This window comes from Penicillium bovifimosum, assembly GCF_028826915.1.
Source record: "Penicillium bovifimosum strain IBT 22155 chromosome Unknown utg000008l_segment0_segment0, whole genome shotgun sequence".
Lineage (NCBI taxonomy): Eukaryota > Fungi > Ascomycota > Eurotiomycetes > Eurotiales > Aspergillaceae > Penicillium > Penicillium bovifimosum.
In genome coordinates this window covers 1,569,482-1,590,110 of record NW_026622717.1, presented here as the reverse complement: position 1 = coordinate 1,590,110, position 20,629 = coordinate 1,569,482, and the positions used below count along the sequence as shown (strand labels likewise).

Below are 20,629 nucleotides of genomic sequence, written 5' to 3'. Positions count from 1 at the left end.
GAAGGTTGATGGGGGATGGAGGGATTGAGAATGGGGAATATATAGTGAGAGGGATGGAGGGCACGACTAAGCACGTGAAAAATACGAGACCAGCAAACCGCAAGAGCAACCATGTGGAGCACTGAATATGACAGCCTTGGAACAACATACGCGCTTCCTATCTTGGATATGAACGGACCGCTTAAGGCGAGCGCATTGCAGGGTTGTGGCACATTGTTCTGTGAGGCTCGGCTGCACGTCACACTTGACGACGACATCATATCCATGGTGAACGCATCAAACAACATTCTAGGTACATGCTGCAGGGGCCAATGGCTCGTATAATTACTCGTTGGTACCTGGACAACTGATTTATATACACAGTTCGGGCATATTAGCTGCCTGGTGGAGGCTTTACCGGAAGTAAATTATATTCTGCTTTGCCGCCGTATTGGTTATAGGTACTCAAAACGAAGTCATCGGGTTATGACAGTAATTGAAGCGAAATGCAAACGACAAACGAAGCCAAAACCTATCATATCAACCTATTTCCCATCCATCTGGCGTAAGTTGCGGTCAATCACTGGTTCCAACAAAGTATTCGCATTACGCCTTGGCAGCGTACTTGAGTGTCTTTCCGATCACCTTGGCCGGCTCTTCGTTATCAACAGGAAAAACCGTTCACTAGGCTTCCTTGTAAGTCTTCGGCTTGTAATTCGTCAGGTGTTGCGATTCATTCTTCAACACTATTGCGAGCATATCCCAAACCTCCTCGTCCGACTACCATCCATCAAGACGGGATAATTACCCTGTAGGTGGGTAGCTGATAAGCTTTGCCTTGCACATTATGGTGGTTTCGGGCAGGTGCATGATTTACTGGATGGTCTTTGGTGTTGTCAATGATCCATTGAAGCAGTAGTAGATCTAGGTAGTAGGTATACTGGAAAAGGCACAACTAGTTCGTCCAGGTCCTCAATGTTTGGGAGGTAGATAGTAGGTAGTCGGGTGGTGCGAGTCGCAATTCGACTTCGTAGGGCGTCAAACCCTCGTTTCGCGTCGACGCGTCTGGGAGTTTGACTCTTGACCGCCTGGCAGAAATGGGGTGCTGGCGCTAATCCCCTAGCATTTGACGCTAGCCCTAATTGGATAGAGAGTCATATGGTCAAGGTTTTGGTCAAGCTCGAAGGTCACATGACAAGCTGCGACCTCGCACGAAAGGGCTCATGGGACATGCAGTGGTGCGACTGCCTTAGCTTGCCGTCGGATGGCACATATGCGCTATTCAGGTAAGAAGAGGCAGAACATCAATCCAGGCACTGAGCACTCAGGTATCAATATTCCTATCTATCACTAACGTTGATCTGAGCTCCACGTCCTCGGCCCTCGTACGATGAACACCGTGAAAATACTCTATATTTCAGTTATAATTCAAGTCTGAAAGGCATATACATATGAATCAACGAAACAAATACGCAGGTGACAGTGCGAATATCCACAGTCTATGAACCCTTTATTTCTCAGCCTTACAGCCTCTTGAAGCAAAGCGATCATATCACATCCATTTAGCCCGAGGTAACGTGGAGAGGACCGTTACCATCATCAACAGGGCAACCATCACCATCAGACTCAAACTCAACGACACAGCTGGCATCCGTTCCAATCGAGATACCAATAAAAGTAGTATCCTCCTGTCCCTCGCCGGAGCCAAGGCTATTTCCATCGCCATCCTTGACCTCACAGCTCTCGGGGTGACCTCCGAAGTCAGACTTGCAGTGGAACTTGCGCGGGCTGTTCCAGCAGTCGCCCTCGATCGTGAACTCGCGGCCATCGCCGGTGTTGTAGCAGGGCGAGTGGTCGTCGGGGTAGGCCTGATCGTAGATGGCTTCGCCCTTGTCATTGATGATGGCAAAGCCGCTGTAGTGGCCGTTGGTGTTGCCGCCGGCGGGACCGGAGATGGTGGAGAAGTCGCCGCTGGACCAGACGACTCGGAGGTGCTCGGCTTGGGTAGCCGCTGCTGCCATTAGGCAGAGGAGAGTGGTGCGCAGGGAAGGCATGGTTGGGTTGTGTTTGTGATTTGATTTGGTGAGACTTAATAGAGGGAGTGGGAGGTCCTTGGATGGTTCTATTCGAGGTTGATATTCGGAGTCTCTTTTATATCTGCTTGATTGCATTGCGCCCCCAAATCAGACCCCGATACCTGCCAACATTTTCTTGACGATCTTCGGTAAGATTACGACACCGGATTGTGTATCTTGGCGTAGGAGTCATATCGTGGCTTGGTATCTTGTTGATCTTCGGTTCTGGATTGTACTAGTTTTATGCATGTTGTAGATCTTAGTTATGCTTCATAAGTCGGTACTACGTGGACCACTGGATCAATGAATCAGTGATGCGGTGAATTATTATTTGTTGGTTTTACACAGCAATTGCTTGTATGCGAAACGTCGAAGACTACGGCGATTACTGGGCAGAGGGCCTACTCTCGTGGAGGCTCCTGCTCGGTGTAATCTTGTGTAGTTATCGTTGTTGTTATTCCTAGGGGTTCAGGAGGAAGGCTGGGTAGTAGCCTTCCGCCTGACTGCTGACTAAGATATATCACGTGGTTATAGTACAAACAAGTCACCAGTTCCAACATTATTAGAAAAAATAGTTTACAACATGTCATGTGTATAAATTCTCCCTCTAATCCCAATAACCTACGATTTAGTACAGTACCTTCGAAGATATTGACACAGCTTACGTCGGTTCTACTGGATATACCAATGGAAATAGTCTTCCTGTTCCTCGCCGGAGCCGAGGCTTTTTTTCATCATCACCCTTGACCTCACAGTTCGCTGGTCCTTGAAGTGAGACTTGCACTTAAACTTGCGAGGGCTCGCTCAGCAGTCACCGTCGAGTCTTTATCAGGTTTAGCCTAATCGTAGACGGCCTCGCCGTTGTGATTAAAGATGCGAAGCCTCTGTAGTCGCCATTGACGGCACCGAGAAGGAGACGATAGAGCAATTCTTCGGCGTGAATCATCGCAGTCATGCTACTTGCTGGCTCAAGAAAGTTGAATACTATTCATTCATCGCTAGATCCACTGATCAACGTTGCCTTTACCAGATGAGGAAATGTAATAGCCACTCGCGATCGACGTCGAGGTAGCCTGCAATGGTCATAGGATCACCAGACAAGAAACGCCCTGAGGGAAAATGTCTCGATGGGCTTAAGCCATCCCCGCTAATAGATTCAGCCAGGACGGTCAATTTTCGATGATCTTCACCTGAAGATCAGTGTAAGCCTCAACAAGCACGGGGTACGGAACGGATCGCTGGTTCCTGGCGGTTAGTCTCCGCAGCACATGTGCATATGAACATGTGGAGCCTCGGCCGCTGGAACCTCCGTCCTCCAAAACAACGCTGCAATCCGATTAGACATATCGTTTGAAAGCAGGCAAAGCAGCACCATATTCACATTGCTCATTGTATCGTCGTCAGTAGCGGATCGACCCGTCACCCAACAGCCGCCTTCTGGCCCCCACTCCAGCGCCCCTGGTCCTCGGACTTGGCGACCGTGACGCAGTGACGCCCTCCAGCACGCCACCCGTTGGGGGCTGAAAGGCTGCATCAGGAAGCCCAGTCTTGGCTTGTGTCAAGTATATGGCTCCAATGTAAGTCAGGGTACGTTGTGTCATGTTTCTTGGCAGGCGAGATCTTGCTCAAATCCCTCCAGCTGATAGAGAAGAGGAAATTTCCAGAACATGGAAGGTTCGAGGCACGTGAAGGATTCTCCCTACAATTCATACATGAGCTCGGAGGGCGTGTAGGATGGAGAGTCTGGGGAATATGGCTAGTATCATCTTTTTTTTTCTCGGTATGCTCTACCTAGGGAGCGTGTCCCCAGTCTTAATCTTCCCGCGACTTAAGGAGATCAGCTCTTTGCCGCTTTGCGGATACGCCAGGACAGGATTTTTTACGGCTCGGTGGGACATGAATCACCCAAGTAACACGTAAAGCATGTACCTGTAACTGTTGTCTATATATAAAAGTGAACAAGTCTGGTGTAGAGTACCTTCGTAAATAAATATCAACCAAAATATTCTGTCCAGTTGACAGGATCCACTCTTGCCAAGTTCCACGCATGTGTAGCCGTAGGTTTCAGGTTCCGTCAACTGGCGAGCCTCCAGCCAACAGACGAGAATTGAGCCAACTGGCAAGGCTATTCCTAATCCTAGGTACGAATTGACCCCATAATCCCAGAGCGACAGCATGTATGTACAGCGAGGTAAATCTAGTTGATGAGAACATTATCATCAGCTCATAGCGACACATACCGCGTCTGACGTGGTCTTTAATTCTATGGCAAAAGGTATCAATTTCGTTCAGTCGGTTCACAAACTGCTTAATCTCATCGACCTCGAACTCAGTAGTAGCTAGGCAGTGCGGTCAATAGCTTTAAAAACATGACTGTTTGTTAACATATTTAATAACTTGCTGCACACCTCCACCTAGGTTGATGTGAGCCTCAAGCATCCGCGCCAGGTAGGGGAAATGAGGTACAACGCATTCATTACCGAAGTTATGGACAGACCAAGAGACCGAAGCAGCGCGCGGCAGAATCTGACTGGTTGAGAAGCATCACCATGCGAATGAAGCCGACAGTAACATCATGTAGGAAATGAACACAGAGGGTAAGCCACTGGTCGAGAGCCACCATCGTGCCAATGAAGCCAACACTATCACCATCATAAAGGCAATGACCACAGAGGGAGTTATGGCCAGACCGAGAAAAAAAGCAGCGCGCGGCTAGGTTGTCATGTGCGCGATGAACACAGAGGGGATCACGGCCACGCAAAGACACGGAAGCAGCGCGCGGCAGAGTGCCACTGGCCGAGAAGCACCACCTGAGACAGGAGACTAAGAGGACTAGGTCCCAGCAAATGTTGAGTGAGCATGACGTACCTAAGTGAACTGGTGGCCAACAGTGGGACGCTCTTTCCAGGCCTACTTAGCCTTCTTTCCGTTTATCCTTCTTCTCAGCCGACTTGTGACCACTATCGAACAGCACAGGGGTCCCTCTCTTAACTATGTGTCAGGAGGTGACTGATGATTTGAATTGGCTGTAGTATGGATTTAGATGGTTTGGACCTGGACAAGGAGGTGCACCTGTCACATCTGAGGCGCTTTCTTGATCGGTATCTCTAGTTAGGGCAAGCAGCTGTGTTCTAGGCAGCGATGGAAATGCTAGATTATATTCATGAATTAGGAAACAAACAATAACTTCCGAATTAAGCAGGACTATTGGTTGTCCCTGCCAATACGACATCATACATGATCATAGTACGTGATTACATCGTATTCATCAGGCACCGGTCCTGAATGAGTTGTTTGTGCGATGATGTCGTATAGCAGGCAACGATTCATACGAACCTATTCCGCGTAACCTATCCGCATTACCGTAACCGGTTCCCGCGTAACCATAGCTCAGTTTCTATATAAAGGCAGTCATTCCCACTTTCTTCTCCTCTTGCTTCTCCCCTTTCAAGCTCACTTCACGATGTGAAGCTCGCCAACCTATCCTTGTCGCCTTGTGCCCTATTCCTTCTACGTCCACCTTGTCAAGTTGTCTTGTACATGGTGACCTGCCTTGCACCCAGATGCCCTAGGTGACCCTCCAAACTACATCTACATAACCCCGGCAATTTCCAAGGTTCGTTCCGGGACCCACATAACACACCAATCAGGGCCCCGTGTGGAGTATACCCCACACGTGATGCGCTTCCCAAGGGTTGTCCCGGTCATCCCCGCATTTCAGCCCCGATGAGACCCAAAGTCCGTGGCAATAATCACCCTGGAGTCTCGGAAAGCCGCGGTCATTTGCTTTGCTCAGCATCATACAAATAGCCCTTCCCCCGGTTCAAGCCCCTTGGATCCAACATTGCTCTATCACCCTTGGATCCTGACATTGTTGAATGTTGACACCACGAACATTAACTAGTACCCGTGTCCTTCTTCACTCCTCAACACAAGAATTTGTCATTGGTGTCTGGTGACTTGGTCTGGCAGGTCTGCACTGGCACATTGAACTAGACAATGAGTCTCCGAACAGCTATGTGCCTCCCGCGGAGGGTGACTCGCCTCCATATGTCCGCGGCGGATATCCGACGATGGCCGTCTACCCGAGCTTTCTCCACGACTATGCACCGGGACGCAACGTGGGGTTTTGTTGGGTTGGGACAAATGCGTAAGTTTTGAATTCTGCAGGAAGGAGCAATGGCCTCGGCTATATCACACAATACATTGTGGAGTGGAGTGGAGTGGAGTGGAGTGGAGTGGAGTGGAGTGGAGTGGAGTGGAGTCTTTGTATTGCGTTTGCACTTGCTGACTGCCCCTGAAGGGTACAATATGGCCAAAAACCTGCGCGCCAAGATTCCCGCATCCGACACCTTGATCATCCGGGATGTAAACGAAGAGGCCATGAAACGGTTTGCCGCTGAGGCTCAGGAGGCCGCTCGAAGCAACAGTGCAGGCGCCCATGGAGGCCAAGTCGAGACTGCTGCAAGTGCGCGCGAGGTCGCCGAAAAGTCGGTACGTGGTTAGATGCGTGTCTGGCCCGGCTAGCGGCATCCCCGTGTGGACTATGTTCCATATGTCTGTGCTGTTCCGGGGTCTGACAACCAGTCTCGTATAGGTGGTGATGGTGACGAGCCTTCCGGAATCTCAACATGTCATCGATGTGTACCAATCCATCCTCAAAAATGGCCCGTTGCCCCAGCTCGAGCAGGAGCGTCTGTTTATTGATACATCAACCATTGACCCAGTTACATCCAAGGATATCGCGAATGCAATCCACACCACACAAACCGGCCACTTTGTGGACGCCCCCGTATCCGGGGGGTGGTTGGTGCCAGGGCAGGGACGTTGTCATTCATGTTTGGCGCTTCTTCGCAATCAAGCGAGCTGCTTGAGCGCATCCGCGGCGTTCTTGCTTTGATGGGCAAGAAGTTCTGGCATCTCGGTGAACCCGGTGCTGGTGTGTCCGGCAAACTGGCAAACAACTACATCTTGGCACTGAACAACATCGCTACTGCCGAGGCTATGAACTTGGGTGTCCGCTGGGGACTCGAGCCTAAGGCATTGGCGGACATGATCAACTCGTCTACCGGTCGGTGCTGGCCGTCTGAGGTCAACAACCCTGTTCCTGGTGTTGTTGAAACGTCACCCGCGTCTCGCGGCTATGAGGGCGGATTTGGGGTCAGCTTGATGCACAAGGATCTACGCCTGGCTCTTGCTGCCGCGGAACAATCTGACACTCCTCTTGTCCTCGGCACCCATGCTCGTGAAGTCTACAAAGCCGTGGAAGATGGACATCGCGGAAAGGATTTCTCGGTGGTCTATAAGTGGCTACAAGAGAAATCCCAATAAGTCCTACTTGCCCTGATCCAGACAAGACTTTCCGTTCCATCATCCCCTCATACCTTCACCCATATCTTGCCCTCCCTCCCCAGATAGAAGGCTCCAATGGCACATGCATATTGCATATATCAATATTCAATATGCCGACATGGCAGTCTAGTATGAAACTTTGGGATGTTCATACCATTCTTTGCGGAGAGTTAACCTTTGTCGCCTCTGTCCTGTCCTTTGCCCGTGGAGCAACAGCCCTAACAACGAGATGCATCAGCCCTACGCCACGGGTCTCTTAGCACGTGGCTTCCTTTGATGATAGAAGAACGATAACCACCGACATTACGCCACTGCCCGTGACTTGTATTCACTTATGCTCTTCCGAGCCTGGTTCACCCCAGCGATCCCCGTGACGTTCGTCTGGCTTCGTTCTTTTTTGCTCTTTCCTTCTTCGTCCCCTTCTCCTTCCTTTTCTTCTTCCTTTTCACCATCGTCCTTGCCTTCCTTTCGATCCCACTCTTCGTATCCACGGTCTAAGTATTCTCCACGACCCACTTTTCGTATGTTCCTTCCATTACTTCCTTCCCACTCTTTCGTCCCATCTACTCTGTTGTACTTCCCCTACTAGCACCTTCTCGTTCCCTTGTGTCTACGAATAGCCCTCATCATCATCTGCCTCCCTCATTCTCCCATCCCACCCTTCTCCACGATCCCTTTCTCAGGGCCTTGCCCTGCTCCAATTCATCCCATTGATCATATCCAGTTGACACTTCTGTCTTCCTGCTCTGGGCTCACGCTTATTCTCAGTTCACGCAACTTCCACACACCTTGAATCTCGAGGTTTCTACCAAAAGGGTAAGTTACGCACCCCATTCTCCTGCCATTGGGATTCCTTATTACTCTTTCATTTATTACTGTCTCTCACCGGTGGAAGAAGATCTTGCTAACATCTACTCGGGCCTGAAAGATGATTCCAAGTTCATCCCAACTAGCGAGCTCTGGCTCTCAGCCTAGACGCTACCACCAAAACGAACCTCGCACCCCGTATGGCTCCAGGTACCAACACCCCATCAATGGAAACCCCCTGGCTGTACTAGGGCAGGCCTGACTAATATGTACAGAGGGCTTACTATGCAAAGTCACCGCCCCAAGCCCAAGGGCACCACGCCCATTCAGATGAACTCTAGCTTGGATTGGTCGAATGCCAACCGTGCATACAACAGTCCATTTATCCTGGTTCCCAACTCGACCGTGTTCAACGGTGTTCCGACCGTACCGTCTTTTCTTCCCAACCCTGCTTTGGGCAAAGCCGATCAGACGGGACAATACTCATACCTCCCAGCTGGTGTTTGGCCTAGCCCCATGGTTACTGGTGCGTACTCATCATGGCCTTATATGGCCAATTACGACATGCAGTATGGGACAAAGCAGCCCGCATGGAATGTGCCTCACGACAACAAGGAAGCACATGGAGAGGATAACGCTCAAGTCCAGTATTATCCTTCGAATGTGGCCCATGGCATTGATGGCACTGCCATGTCTAATTACCCCTATGGAGGCATGGTTCCTCCACAGCTCGGCCAGATCCCCCTGCCTCTCCAAATGATGAAAACCCATAATGGATACGTCGTGCAAGATCTTGAGGCCTTGACCCAACAAGACCCTGCTATTCCACGCGCGGTGCCTGCCATGTGGACTAACCCGTCTGACCTGACGCTTGCTAAGTGTCTGGAAAATCGGGAGGGAATCACGAATGTTTACATCCGAGGATTCCTTCCGGAAACTACTGATGAGGTGCTGCATGCCTACGCAGCCCGTTTCGGAAAGATTGATCGCTGCAAAGCGATCGTTGATCTTGACACCGGTCTCTGCAAAGGGTATGAGTCCCCGACTCTTTTCCTTTCGATGATATCATTCTAATCCATGGCAGATTCGGCTTTGTGCAATACTTCAACTTTGAGTCCTGCGAAAATTGCATTCGAGGTTTTTTTTACCTCGGATACCAGGCTAGTTTCGCGCAGAAGTCGCGAAACTCCCGGTTGAAGGACCTGGAGGACAGGTCTTCTACCAACATCTACTGCACTAATATCCCAATCGATTGGACCGAAGCGGTATGTGATAACTACAACGTCAAAAGTCTCATTTTCTTGCAAGCTGACGAGGTTGACAGGATCTGCGGCGTCATTTCGAGCCGTGGCGAGTTGTGTCTGAGAAGATTAGCCGGGATGAAAAGACCGGTGTGAGCAAGGAAGTAGGATTTGCACGGTAATTGGCCCATTTATATGCATTGTGAGATTTTCCGGACTATCTAACCTTTATTCACAGTTTCGAGAGTCGTGAGGTTGCGGAAAAGATCCTCACGGAGTTCCACAATGTCACCAAGGGGGATGGCGTGAAGCTCCTTCTGCGCTTTGCCGACACCAAGGCCCAGAAGATTCTCAAGCAACAAAGCAACGAGCGTCGTGCTTACCGTGCCGGCGAGTATAACTACTCCGTGGAGGTCGTGCAGGGATCTACCCCATCCCCGGGGGTGAGACGTAGCTCCCATCTCACACCAAATTCACAAGTCACCTACACCTCTCCGGCTGGTGTGGATTCTGATTGGACTCCGGCAACGTCGATCTCTCCGTGGTACGTGTGCAAGTTCATATCACAGCCAAATCATGCTGACCGAGACCACAGCCAACCGCACATGAAGAATCCATCCAGCAGTGGACGGAGTAGCTCGTTGTCCCCGCATGGTTTCAATGCCCTTGAGAACACCCCACCCTACCGAACGCGAGCAATCTCGCTGGGCCGTCGTTCTTACACCGACCTCTCTGGTGGTTCTTCCAATACGGTAGTCCCAACTTCGCCCACTAGGGACTCTCGCAAGGAGAACATTCGAGCAGTATCCACCCCTCCCGGCTCGTCCCAACTGGGCTTCATTTCTCCTACTACCTCGTCCACCTAAACACAATGTGTTGGTGCTGCCGGTGAGGTACTCCGAGACATGTTATCCCCGCGGAGTCATATCGGCCAGCATGTCTTTGGCATGCTCCTTTTCTTTTATTCAAATTCAACATCTCCACCAAGCATCTGTTATCATTCGCAGAATGTACAACGATGTATGGCCCGGCCTTTTGACAAAGGCGGGACTTTACGATTCACGAAGGGTTATTCTACTGCCATTCATTTTCACGATATCATTATGACTTTCTTTCCCGCATCATTATGGAGATTTATGGACTTTTACGACGTTTAATGGGTTCTACGATATGCAATTTTATGGAGGATTAATGGGTTTTATGGAGGATGGCAGGAAATGCCTTGCAGTCTAATTTCTAATATCATTTTATTTCACGAGAAGCTACTCCCAAGGTCCATGTAGGTGTCTATGTTCAAGTTCCCAAGGTTGAGCACAACTGTGAGGTGCAAATAAATCTATCAGAAATGGTCGAGATACGAACCTCAACCTATACACAAGTAGCATAGTCCACGCTTATTCTCCAACTCAATTGCGCCCCAGTCTCTCCTCCACATCCTCAGTGAGCTGGTACGCAGGAAGATACTGTCCATCAGTCTTCGCAGCCCCACACCGCAATCTCGGATTAGGATGGGTATCGGATGTGCCCCCAAGACTGGTATACCCCTCATCATAGAGCGAACAATATCTTAAATCCAAATGCCGAATAAAGGCCCAAATCTCCGCATAATGCCGATCAATCACCGGATGCACACGCATAAAATCAGGTCACCCCCCATCCGTCCGGTCAAAGTGCGTCAACTGCGCACCATGCAGATCCGTCCGCCGCGTTTATCAGAAAATCTTCGTTGCCGACGTCTTTGCCCCAGTACATAGAATGCTTGTCGTCCGCGTTCACCGTGGTTGTTTAGTCTGTTTAGGCTGTTCGTTTCAATCACAAAGCCGCATTTGGTCTACATCAACGACTTGTATCATACTCTTGATGTTCGTCGCGTGCATTGGATTTTCCGCCGTAAACTCACTTTGGCACATCTAGAGCGAGCTGGGAGGCAAAATTTTACTTGCAGTTTTGCTCACAAGGTCTTGAGAACAATAGGACCATTCTACAGGGAACACGCTCCCGGGCTATCTGTTGGGTTATTCTCGTCTTGGTACCTAGCCATGCAGGGAGTCGGGGGGTCTGAAACACTATGTTGCAACGACCTTATTTCCTAACTGTTAAGTCCCAAGGGGGAAGTTTCACAGTAGTAAAATAAAACGCGATAATATGACAAACATGTGTTATGCATCATAACACATGTTTGAGACATAACATAACACAATACTACTACTGGTGTTTGATATTCATTTTGTGTTGAAATTCCAACAAATGTTGCGGATAACTTTGTGTTTCGTGATAATTCTTAGTTCTATACTACCATGATGTTTGCTTCTAAGATTGTGATGACACTGTCTCGTTACTGTGTTTCAGACCCCCCAACTCCATAGGGGTAATGGCTGAATGCTCTTTGTTCTTCTTTGGGCACATTCTTTTGTGACCTTGCTTAGTCGTCCTGTTTCTGTGAAAGACACCCATTGCTTCTTGCATTGGAATTGACTGAAATAAGCTCTTGGAAAGATCTACTTAATCAGTAGGTGCCCCATTTCTTTACTTGACAGACTTACCTATCCATATACACATCAAATCATTTGCGCGAGGCCAACATTACAATGAATACCAAGAGTAATTCAGATCGGGGAAGCTCTGAAGATGTGGAGTATGAGATGGAGACCGAGCAGTCCCCACGAGGGCACAAGCGTCGTCCGGAGGAAGAAGTAGCCCAGGATCCTTCTCGTCCGCCAACAATGGTCTCCTCCCCCAGTATCCCTCCGAAGATGATGAAAACCCGCCCAATTCGAGCGAGTGTAAGCCCCCTCCGTGGTCGGTGGAAGGGTTAGTGAGATCTGAGATAACTGACGAATTAGTCCAGACCTACCGCAATAGAGGTGCTGTATGGCAAGAGTGGATTGCCGACCCAGCCCGGGCAGGATGTCCAGTGCAGCGGTCGGAGGTTACGTTGGCCGATTTAATCCACAACCGAGGATTCACGTGTCGGGAGACTCGCTTCTCTCGCCCATCCGAAGTGCTTCGGGAAGATCTGAAAAGGTTACAACTGCCAGTCACGGAACAATACCGATATACCGAACTTGATCTGTTCGGTGTTGACAAGGAAGGCTACAGAGGGTATAGTCAGTACGGTCACTTTGTCGGCCCAGGGGTTTTCATTGCCGAGGGCCTCTCCAGGCACACGGGGCCGCACTGGTCCGATATTGTTCTTGCTCAATATACATACGACCACGATGTCAATACTCTCAGGCACCTTTATTATGTGGATGTTACTAGCGAACAGACTCTGCCCTTGGTGCGCGATGTGTTGTACCCACGGCACAATCTTGACTGGCCTGTTAACTATATTGATTCAGCGGTGTGTCATACTTGGGAGTACGGTACCCGGGAGTATCAAGAGATACTGGGAACCCAGCTCGGAAAGGCAGCGGCATGTGTGGTTTTAGGGGCATGGGATCGAGGGACGCATCGTATCGCGAGGATCGTGACGGAAGTCGAAAGAGAGAGGATGAACATGCGATTTGATTTCGAGGCTATTCCTACACCGGGGCCCGCGCATGGTGGTGAAGTGACCTCAGGTATGTTCTGAATTCACCGGAAGCAGGGCATTATGGTGGGGTTAGGATGGAACGTTCTAGATCGAGACTCATTTTTACACAGTACCACAGTAGAGATATACGGGAGATATGGAAGTAGAGTTATGTCAAGATGGAATTGATAAAAGTCCTTGGACTCTTAGCTGCGCACCTGCATGTCCTCAAACCCACTGTTACAGACAAGTGCCATACGTAGATACAGATATTTATGGCCCATGGGTATTCAAGATGTAGGTAGTCGCAGGACTGTTGGAGTCAAGTGGCGTCGCAACTACCTCGTGCCCAGGTACTCCCCGGGCAAAGATTACCCCGAAGCATTTCGTTCTATTTATCCTTTCCTCCCTTTTCCATTTCTCATCGGTTTTTGCTTCTTAAAGAATATAGTTTCATTTCCCGAGCCCGAAGAAGAGTCAGTCTCCTCCGCATCTACGATACGCTGTTCAGGTGTCTCCTTTCCCGCGTCAGTGTGACAGTTCCCATCGTGTCCTTTCGCTTATTCTTTTCCTAGACTTTTCCTGATTCAAGAAAGTCGCGACCGGTAGCAGTATCGCACGGCGAGCGGAGGAACTTGTGGAGTCTGTGCTTGTGAGGTGCGAGGTCATGGAAAGGCGCATTGATACCACGACGAATGCAGAACAGTGAAGCTGGGACGGAGACCATTGTGAACAACGTCTAGAAGGCGAAAGGTGACATACGTCTTTGTCCCTGTGGATTAATGATTGCGAGGAATACTATCACAGAAGATGTGAGGCGGAGCATGTGGCGAGGGAAGTCCTTCACGGAGTGATCTAGCTAGTCTAGGGTCCATTCATGATCGTCCAGCGTCCAGTCTATCATATATATTATGTAGGGCAAATGCTTTCACGTGAGAGAATGGAGCAACCACGTGGTATCTTCTTGAAAAGAACGGGAAAAGAACGGGGATCTTTGTACTCCGTAGTGATCAGTACACTGTGACGATTTGTTCTAGTTTAAACGCACTGTTTTCTTCAAAGATCTGGCACGTCACATACACTAACACAACCTGTTCAAAAAGTCTCATCTAGAAAGGACATACACGTAGGCTCAATGCTTTATGTATGGATAACTATTCAATGTTCTATGGGCAAGTAGTTACGGAGTACGAATATGTGCACGAAGATGGGTTCTGAATACTACATTGATGTAGACAGAATCTGAATGATTTTCACCCCTTCCGGTGCCATGGTCTAGTGGTATGACGACACATTGTGGTTTGCAATGATCTGTGTTAGCCCTGGTTCGATTCCGGGTGGCGCCATTTTCTATTCTTTTTTTTTTGTACTATCTCTCCCATATGATAGATAGCACAATTATTGTGTATGCTTTCTTCAGTATCGCAGCGGTGCATTGTTTATCTTTTGGCTTTTGAGCTTCAAGGTTACCGTCTCTCTCCGTCCTTGTTGTCTGATGCCTTGAACCAACTACGCCGTGCGTATAGATTCGCGCACAAACACTCCACACCGAAAAGGGGTGGGAAGCTAAAAGGCACGGATAGTTATGGCATGTCTGAGACATATGCATAATATCAGAAAGATGTATGCTGGATGATATAGTTAAATATTGAATAAATTTCAAGTTCCTGGTGCCATGGTCTAGTGGTATGACGACACATTGTGGTAAACAATGATCTGTGTTAGCCCTGGTTCGATTCCGGGTGGCGCCAATTCAATTTCCTTTCTTTTTTTTTTCCGCTACTCCGCTAGGCTAGGTTCCTCTTGTATCCCAATGCGACTGCGACTGTGACCTTGGGCCACAGCTGTAGCGGAGTAACGAGACCTTGCATTGGAAACGCGAAAAAAGAGGAGAAGGGAGAGTAAACAGGTTGTATAGGCCCTATAGCATGTTTCACAGGAAACCCCTAGGCGAGCCCTACAATTTGTCTTTTAATTGCTCTTTAGGTTCGCACCCATGCTTACTGATTAGCATTGTACATCTTCCAGTGGGGAGTGTACATAATCTTTTACTATAATGGCACTCTTGTTTTCCCACGTTTGCCTGGTGTGACACGCCACCCCAGTGTTTGGAGGTGCCGTACCATGGGGGCGACCATAGGCCTATTTGGTCATGTCAGAGAGCGCCTACCTTAGGTAGGTACGACCACCTGCATTTGGTCGTATTGGGGGAAGAGGTAGGTAAATAAAATAATTCATTCCGCATGTCCGGGCTGTTAACATGGAATATATACATGGGCAACCTATATTATCACCCATCTATTCCATCCTGTTATCAGTATGTTTGGTCATCAAACGACTCATAACCGCATCACCACATCCAGGACAACGACGGAGTATCCAGATAGGCGAGGATAATGTTGTTACATATCTGAGCAACATGGATGAAGAAGATGGATGAGCATATGGTTGCCGGGCAATGGGTTTGGCGGGCAGAACAGGAGGTACCCAGGCGGTAAGGGGACAACAAGCCAATGATAAAGCATGACCGGCCCAAAAGCGGTCTGGAGACCATAGTGTTTAGCGAAGTACGGAATATTAATACTCTGTGCACACCACTCATTCAGTGATCATTGCAGAAGTAAAGGGAGCAACTCTTCCATTTGATATCTATTACCCGTAACAATTCAAGTCTTTCGGTGCCATGGTCTAGTGGTATGACGACACATTGTGGTGTTTATGTTCTGTGTTAGCCCTGGTTCGATTCCGGGTGGCGCCAACTTTTGCTTCGCTTTTTGCTGCCTGTACCGCTCGGCACAGGCTCTCGCCTAGCTCCAGGAGTCCAGAATGACCGAAACGACTCTGACGGACTGAGTGAGCACCAGCTCCGCGCCAAGGATCTCGGGTCTGTCGCTATCACCCGCGCGAGTGGCTCAGCTGTCAATGACTTCCACCTGAGTCAACGCCAACGCGGCCAGACCCATGTCGTGTTTCCCACCTATGATGAGCTGCGACAGTTCCCCGCCCCGGGGCATGGTGGCAATGTTCACGGACATCGGTTCTCCGGCGCCGCAAGTAGCGCGGAATACTTCACTGATGAGGCCAGTCGCCGTATTTACTCTCTTTCAGTTCCTCACTCGCCCAGGCCGACAACGCCAGTCTCTCGACCTGCCTTCTTTTGGTTTATGAGCTCATTCGGGGGAATGGATCCAGCCTTTTTCGCTATGCGTACCACTGATCGGGTCAGACAAATCGCGGAACGAGCCAGGGAAAATGCATGAGATGTCGCGAACTCCGAGCGTACTGACCATACCCAGGACAAGGAGTCCAGCAACTAGGTATTGCGACACGGTGCTCGGGAAAAGAAGAGAGACCATGAAGCCCGTTGCTGCATTTGAGACCCGAGGGAGTTCAGTCCTTCCTGGTCCATCCTTGATACCAGCGCCATGCGCTCTTGCGAGGCCGTTCCTTCCCACAATAATATTTGAGTGCCAGTATCACAGAGAGGAGACGAAAATATCTATGATCAAGGAGAATGATAGTAAATCAGGAGGAGAAGTATGCCGCCACATTGGCTGTAAGAACCGCACGCATGATCATGGCCCTGGCTGCAGCTTTCGACTTGGACACGCTCCAACTGGATGCAGTCAACGCGTTTTTGAACAGCATACTCACTGACGAGGTTTATGTGGAGTTGCCACCAGGCATGTTCCCCAAGACCGCGAACGTGCGCTGTTGGAGACTTCACATAAACCTCGTCAGTGAGTATGCTGTTCAAAAACGCGTTGACTGCATCCAGTTGGAGCGTGTCCAAGTCGAAAGCTGCAGCCAGGGCCATGATCATGCGTGCGGTTCTTACAGCCAATGTGGCGGCATACTTCTCCTCTGTGGAGACAACTTGTAAGTCACCTCTCACGCAAATCCTGGCCTTGTATTTGATGAGAAAGCCGTCCTCATCAAAACTTGTAGTGAATATCCAAGTAAGAGGCAAAATCTGCTTGCCCACATCGTTAGGTCTATCCACCTCTTCAAACGTGCCTTTGCTGCGAAGACCTTCAACTTCAACTCTTGCAGCTTCGGTAAAACCATCTCTGTGCGGATGGCGCATCAATTCTGGCCAATATCGCGGCTGTGAAGTAAGAGCTACAATGGAAGTACATGTGATGGAATCTAGAGGAGCCAAGGGGAACCAATCGTAATGAATATCATAAAAGATGAATGAGTTGATTTGAGTTGATCAAAGGAGAAGGAAACTCAGCCGGAACGAGACACTATGTGTCTCGCTTGCCAAGTGGGAAAATCTCGACATCCGCTAAGGCAAATCTAGACTAGCGTATATACATGAATGATCCACAATTCTCGACATTCGACAATCAGTTACAAAAGAATAAAATCAATAGGCAGAGAATGCAATTGAATTGAATGCGGTCTGTTGCGGGACGGCCCGAGGTGCTGCGGCCAACGAGAACATCTTATTCGTCAAAGATGATAGTTTTCTTGCTCTGAGTCTATAGCAGAGGGCCTCATTGTTGCTTGGACACTTGGAAACGCCTGCACCTGGTGCACTGTCGAAACCTCGACCGGTATAATCTCTGCATGCATACCAACACTACGGCCATTATTCAAGATGATTTCATCCAATTTTAGCAGTCGAGCTGGAACCAGAATTCCGCGCACTGTGGACTCTCACTCGGGAGTTCCAAAAGCTATGGGATGGGACACCCAGTTTTACGGCCGCCCACGGAAGTGCTGTCTAAAAACTAGGTTCAACTTTCAGTTTCTCATGTGGACAACGAGTCGGATGATGAAATTCCACTGAAATCCATCCATTCGAACATATTCGACGAGACATGACATGACACGAAAGTAGCGAGGAAGGTACGACATTGAAAACAGTCCATGTTGAAAAGCGCATACCTAGGTACAGTTCCTGAAGTTTGAAGTTGACATATACATGCAAATATCTAGGTATCTATGTCATTGCAGTCTTATCAATACCTAGTGAACACGCTGATGTCTCCAGGCTTGCCATTTGGATTACTTCCCATGCCCAGACGGGCACCTGCGCGATGCCCCCACGAGGAATCCACAAAAACCAAATATACCTTTCAAGGCTCACCCAGTGTAGTACGGGTTGACACAAGTCCAAGAGCTCTCAACTGAGCCCCCAGGACCGAAGGCTGATTCAAGAGCTGAGACAGCAGCCCAAGTACCCATACCCGATGTAGCAAAACCACAAAGGGTATATATGAGAACGGGCACGCTGAGATACCAGGTCTTGATAAATCCACGTGTCCATCTTCGAATACCGCCATCGAAACGTGTGGTCTCACCAGTGACAGGATCAAATCCTTCGTGTGGAAGTCTGGCGCCATCTTGAATCTTGTAGGCTAGGTACATGACTCCAGAAAGCGAGTAGGTGAAGTTCAGACTGAACAATCCCCCTACGAAATTGGTGAAGGCACTGAACTGCGGAACAGACATGGAGACCACAAAAGCAATGACCCAATACACGGGACCGAGACCCCACCAAAGATATTTGCCCTTCTTTGTTGTGATAGGTGGGAGGCCGCAGATTTCTTGGCCGATCTCAAGGTAGACAGTCTTCATGCCAACGTTGAAGTAAAGAACTAAGAATATTTGTCAGCCGATCATTATCTCCAGTCTGTGTCGGGGGAGATTCATTCATACAAACGGCAAGCCAACCGGTCAAAAGTGAGAGCACATTTCCGACAACTTGGAGTCTCTCTGGGTTAACAGACTGATTGACGTTGCTATAGCTGTACTGGCCGTAGTAGTTATACACCTGGATGGCTGTCAGCGTACACTCTTAGTGTATAGGTGAAGGCTTGGAAGAATTTACGAAAGCACCGAAAAAGATGTATACAACAGTGATGAATGTCTGCGCAACGAGCAAACCCTTCCAGAAGTCCATAGGACGTTTCATCTCCGATAAGAAAGCGGCGAACAGTACAGCCCCAGAGTAGGCGTCTAAATAGACGTCAGCATTTCTGTTTGATGATTTGTGTAGTTCAAAAAGTTCCAACTTACAAACCATGCTGTTGATACCGTTGAATTGAGCGGCAAACAGGTTGGAGTCAGTAGGCTGATATTCTACTGGCGGAGTGCTAATAAAAGTCTTGACCGGCGCCATTGTAGCTACATCTTTCCATGCTTTAGGCAGAATGCCATTCTGAACAGCGGCAGTAGGATCGGGGCCGTACTTGGCCGCAGCGACGCAACTGTCCCTGGGTTAGCGTGAAGAACTGTAACTAGTATTTCCGGGCTCGCACTTACATAATGACGAACGTGGTGATGTTGATCCACACCGAGAAGTTACAGAACCAGCCGAGGTGCTTGAGGGATCGCATATAACCGCTGGCCATGCCGACGACGAGGGAGATAACACCGCAAACAACAAAGCAGAGATTGGCGCTTCCACCAAGTTGGGCAATAATACCAGTGTTACCGAGAAGAACGACAGCGACACTCAAAAACATCTGGAGAGATTGCATAAAATTGATGAAGTGGCGCATTCTGGGACCGTACAGACGAAAGAATGGGTCACCAAAGCTCATAACCGGGAACCGGGACGAGTCGAGACCAAGGAAGGTCCGCCAAATCATTATTCCAGATGCAAAGGCAGCAATACCCATGAGCAGGAAAATGCCGACACCGAGGCCGTAACCAGTGTTGGCAAATACATACGGAGTTTGGGACCAGCCCAAAATATCGGTTGTGATCAGGTAGAAGATGGCTCCCCAGCTAGCATTGCGTAGCGCTCGAGAGGCCTGTCGCCATTCGGCATCCAGGTCGTACACATCAGAGTGTTGGGTTGGACTGACGGATTTCTCATCGTTGTTGACAGCCACGCCTGTCTTGTTGTCGGACCACTGGGTAGATTCCTCGTTGCCCTGCAACGCGCGCGAGTTGTGAACCTTTGAATCATTGAAGGCGTTCTTGAAAAATAAACCTTTAATTGATGCAATGACACCACTGCCAGATTCGATAGGCGTATAGCGACGTTGTTCTTCATCCTCCATTTCCCGCTCAATCTTTGCCCAGTATGTGTATTCTTCGAAAGTCACATATGGATCCAGACGCGCTTCTAAGCCCCAAACACGTTGTCGGATACCGGGGGATGAGTTGGCTTGGGCCATTGTATTCGTCTTGCTGGGAAACTCGGCTTTCCCACCAATCTGCTCAGTGGGAGCAGTTGAGTCACCTGAACCTGGATATCTAGACATTGGCAGAATATGAGGGACAGAATAATTCGGAGAATGGGCCAAAAAGAAATCAGAAGCGAGAAGGAGCGAACCGAGAATCACACTTCTTATATCTAGGAAGGCACGAGACAGTGGGGAATTCACAGTGCGACTAAAATCGCCAGGATTGATAAATGCGCAATGGAGAGATAAATCAATACTGAATTGGTACGAGTTTTACTCCAATAATCTTTGCTGGTCAACTAATGTAGCGCCGGCCGACGAGACTAAGTAGGAACAAGCAACATGGGCATCTTTAAAAAGCTTGGTATCGCTGTACAAAGCTTGTACAAAGCTTGTACGTCTAGTGGCTGGTCAATCAACGGACCTGCCCGAACAGGCCGTGCCCAAAGCGCATTAAATTAATTGACGTGGGGCTTTTCATTGAGCGATTTATGGATGCTCGATAGGAACATG

General features: G+C 49.1%; 6 protein-coding genes across 6 annotated transcripts; 4 read left to right on the top strand and 2 right to left on the bottom strand.

Moving 5' to 3' along the window:
* Nucleotides 1–1,541: 1,541 nt before the first annotated feature.
* On the bottom strand, nt 1,542–2,033 carry N7515_010283 (uncharacterized protein; the record flags this gene model as incomplete). Its single annotated transcript, XM_056671026.1, has 1 exon — nt 1,542–2,033. One exon carries the CDS (start codon nt 2,031–2,033, stop codon nt 1,542–1,544), a length of 492 nt encoding a protein of 163 aa, XP_056517399.1.
* A 4,020-nt stretch (nt 2,034–6,053) lies between these two features.
* Nucleotides 6,054–7,385, top strand: N7515_010282 (Dehydrogenase multihelical; the record flags this gene model as incomplete). The annotated part of the gene is made up of 4 exons (XM_056671025.1): nt 6,054–6,204; nt 6,358–6,548; nt 6,652–6,860; nt 6,917–7,385. The coding sequence occupies 4 exons, from the start codon at nt 6,054–6,056 to the stop codon at nt 7,383–7,385; spliced, it is 1,020 nt and encodes a 339-aa protein (XP_056517398.1).
* A 949-nt stretch (nt 7,386–8,334) lies between these two features.
* Nucleotides 8,335–10,320, top strand: N7515_010281 (Nucleotide-binding alpha-beta plait; the record flags this gene model as incomplete). Its single annotated transcript, XM_056671024.1, has 6 exons — nt 8,335–8,423; nt 8,489–9,244; nt 9,298–9,478; nt 9,538–9,632; nt 9,693–9,998; nt 10,050–10,320. 6 exons carry the CDS (start codon nt 8,335–8,337, stop codon nt 10,318–10,320), a joined length of 1,698 nt encoding a protein of 565 aa, XP_056517397.1.
* A 1,722-nt stretch (nt 10,321–12,042) lies between these two features.
* Nucleotides 12,043–13,028, top strand: N7515_010280 (uncharacterized protein; the record flags this gene model as incomplete). Its single annotated transcript, XM_056671023.1, has 2 exons — nt 12,043–12,237; nt 12,303–13,028. The coding sequence occupies 2 exons, from the start codon at nt 12,043–12,045 to the stop codon at nt 13,026–13,028; spliced, it is 921 nt and encodes a 306-aa protein (XP_056517396.1).
* Nucleotides 13,029–16,545: 3,517 nt separating this feature from the next.
* Nucleotides 16,546–16,851, top strand: N7515_010279 (uncharacterized protein; the record flags this gene model as incomplete). Its single annotated transcript, XM_056671022.1, has 1 exon — nt 16,546–16,851. The coding sequence occupies one exon, from the start codon at nt 16,546–16,548 to the stop codon at nt 16,849–16,851; it is 306 nt and encodes a 101-aa protein (XP_056517395.1).
* A 1,211-nt stretch (nt 16,852–18,062) lies between these two features.
* Nucleotides 18,063–20,194, bottom strand: N7515_010278 (putative amino acid transporter; the record flags this gene model as incomplete). The annotated part of the gene is made up of 5 exons (XM_056671021.1): nt 18,063–18,577; nt 18,639–18,753; nt 18,811–18,938; nt 18,999–19,189; nt 19,245–20,194. 5 exons carry the CDS (start codon nt 20,192–20,194, stop codon nt 18,063–18,065), a joined length of 1,899 nt encoding a protein of 632 aa, XP_056517394.1.
* Between the last annotated feature and the right edge of the window lie 435 nt (nt 20,195–20,629).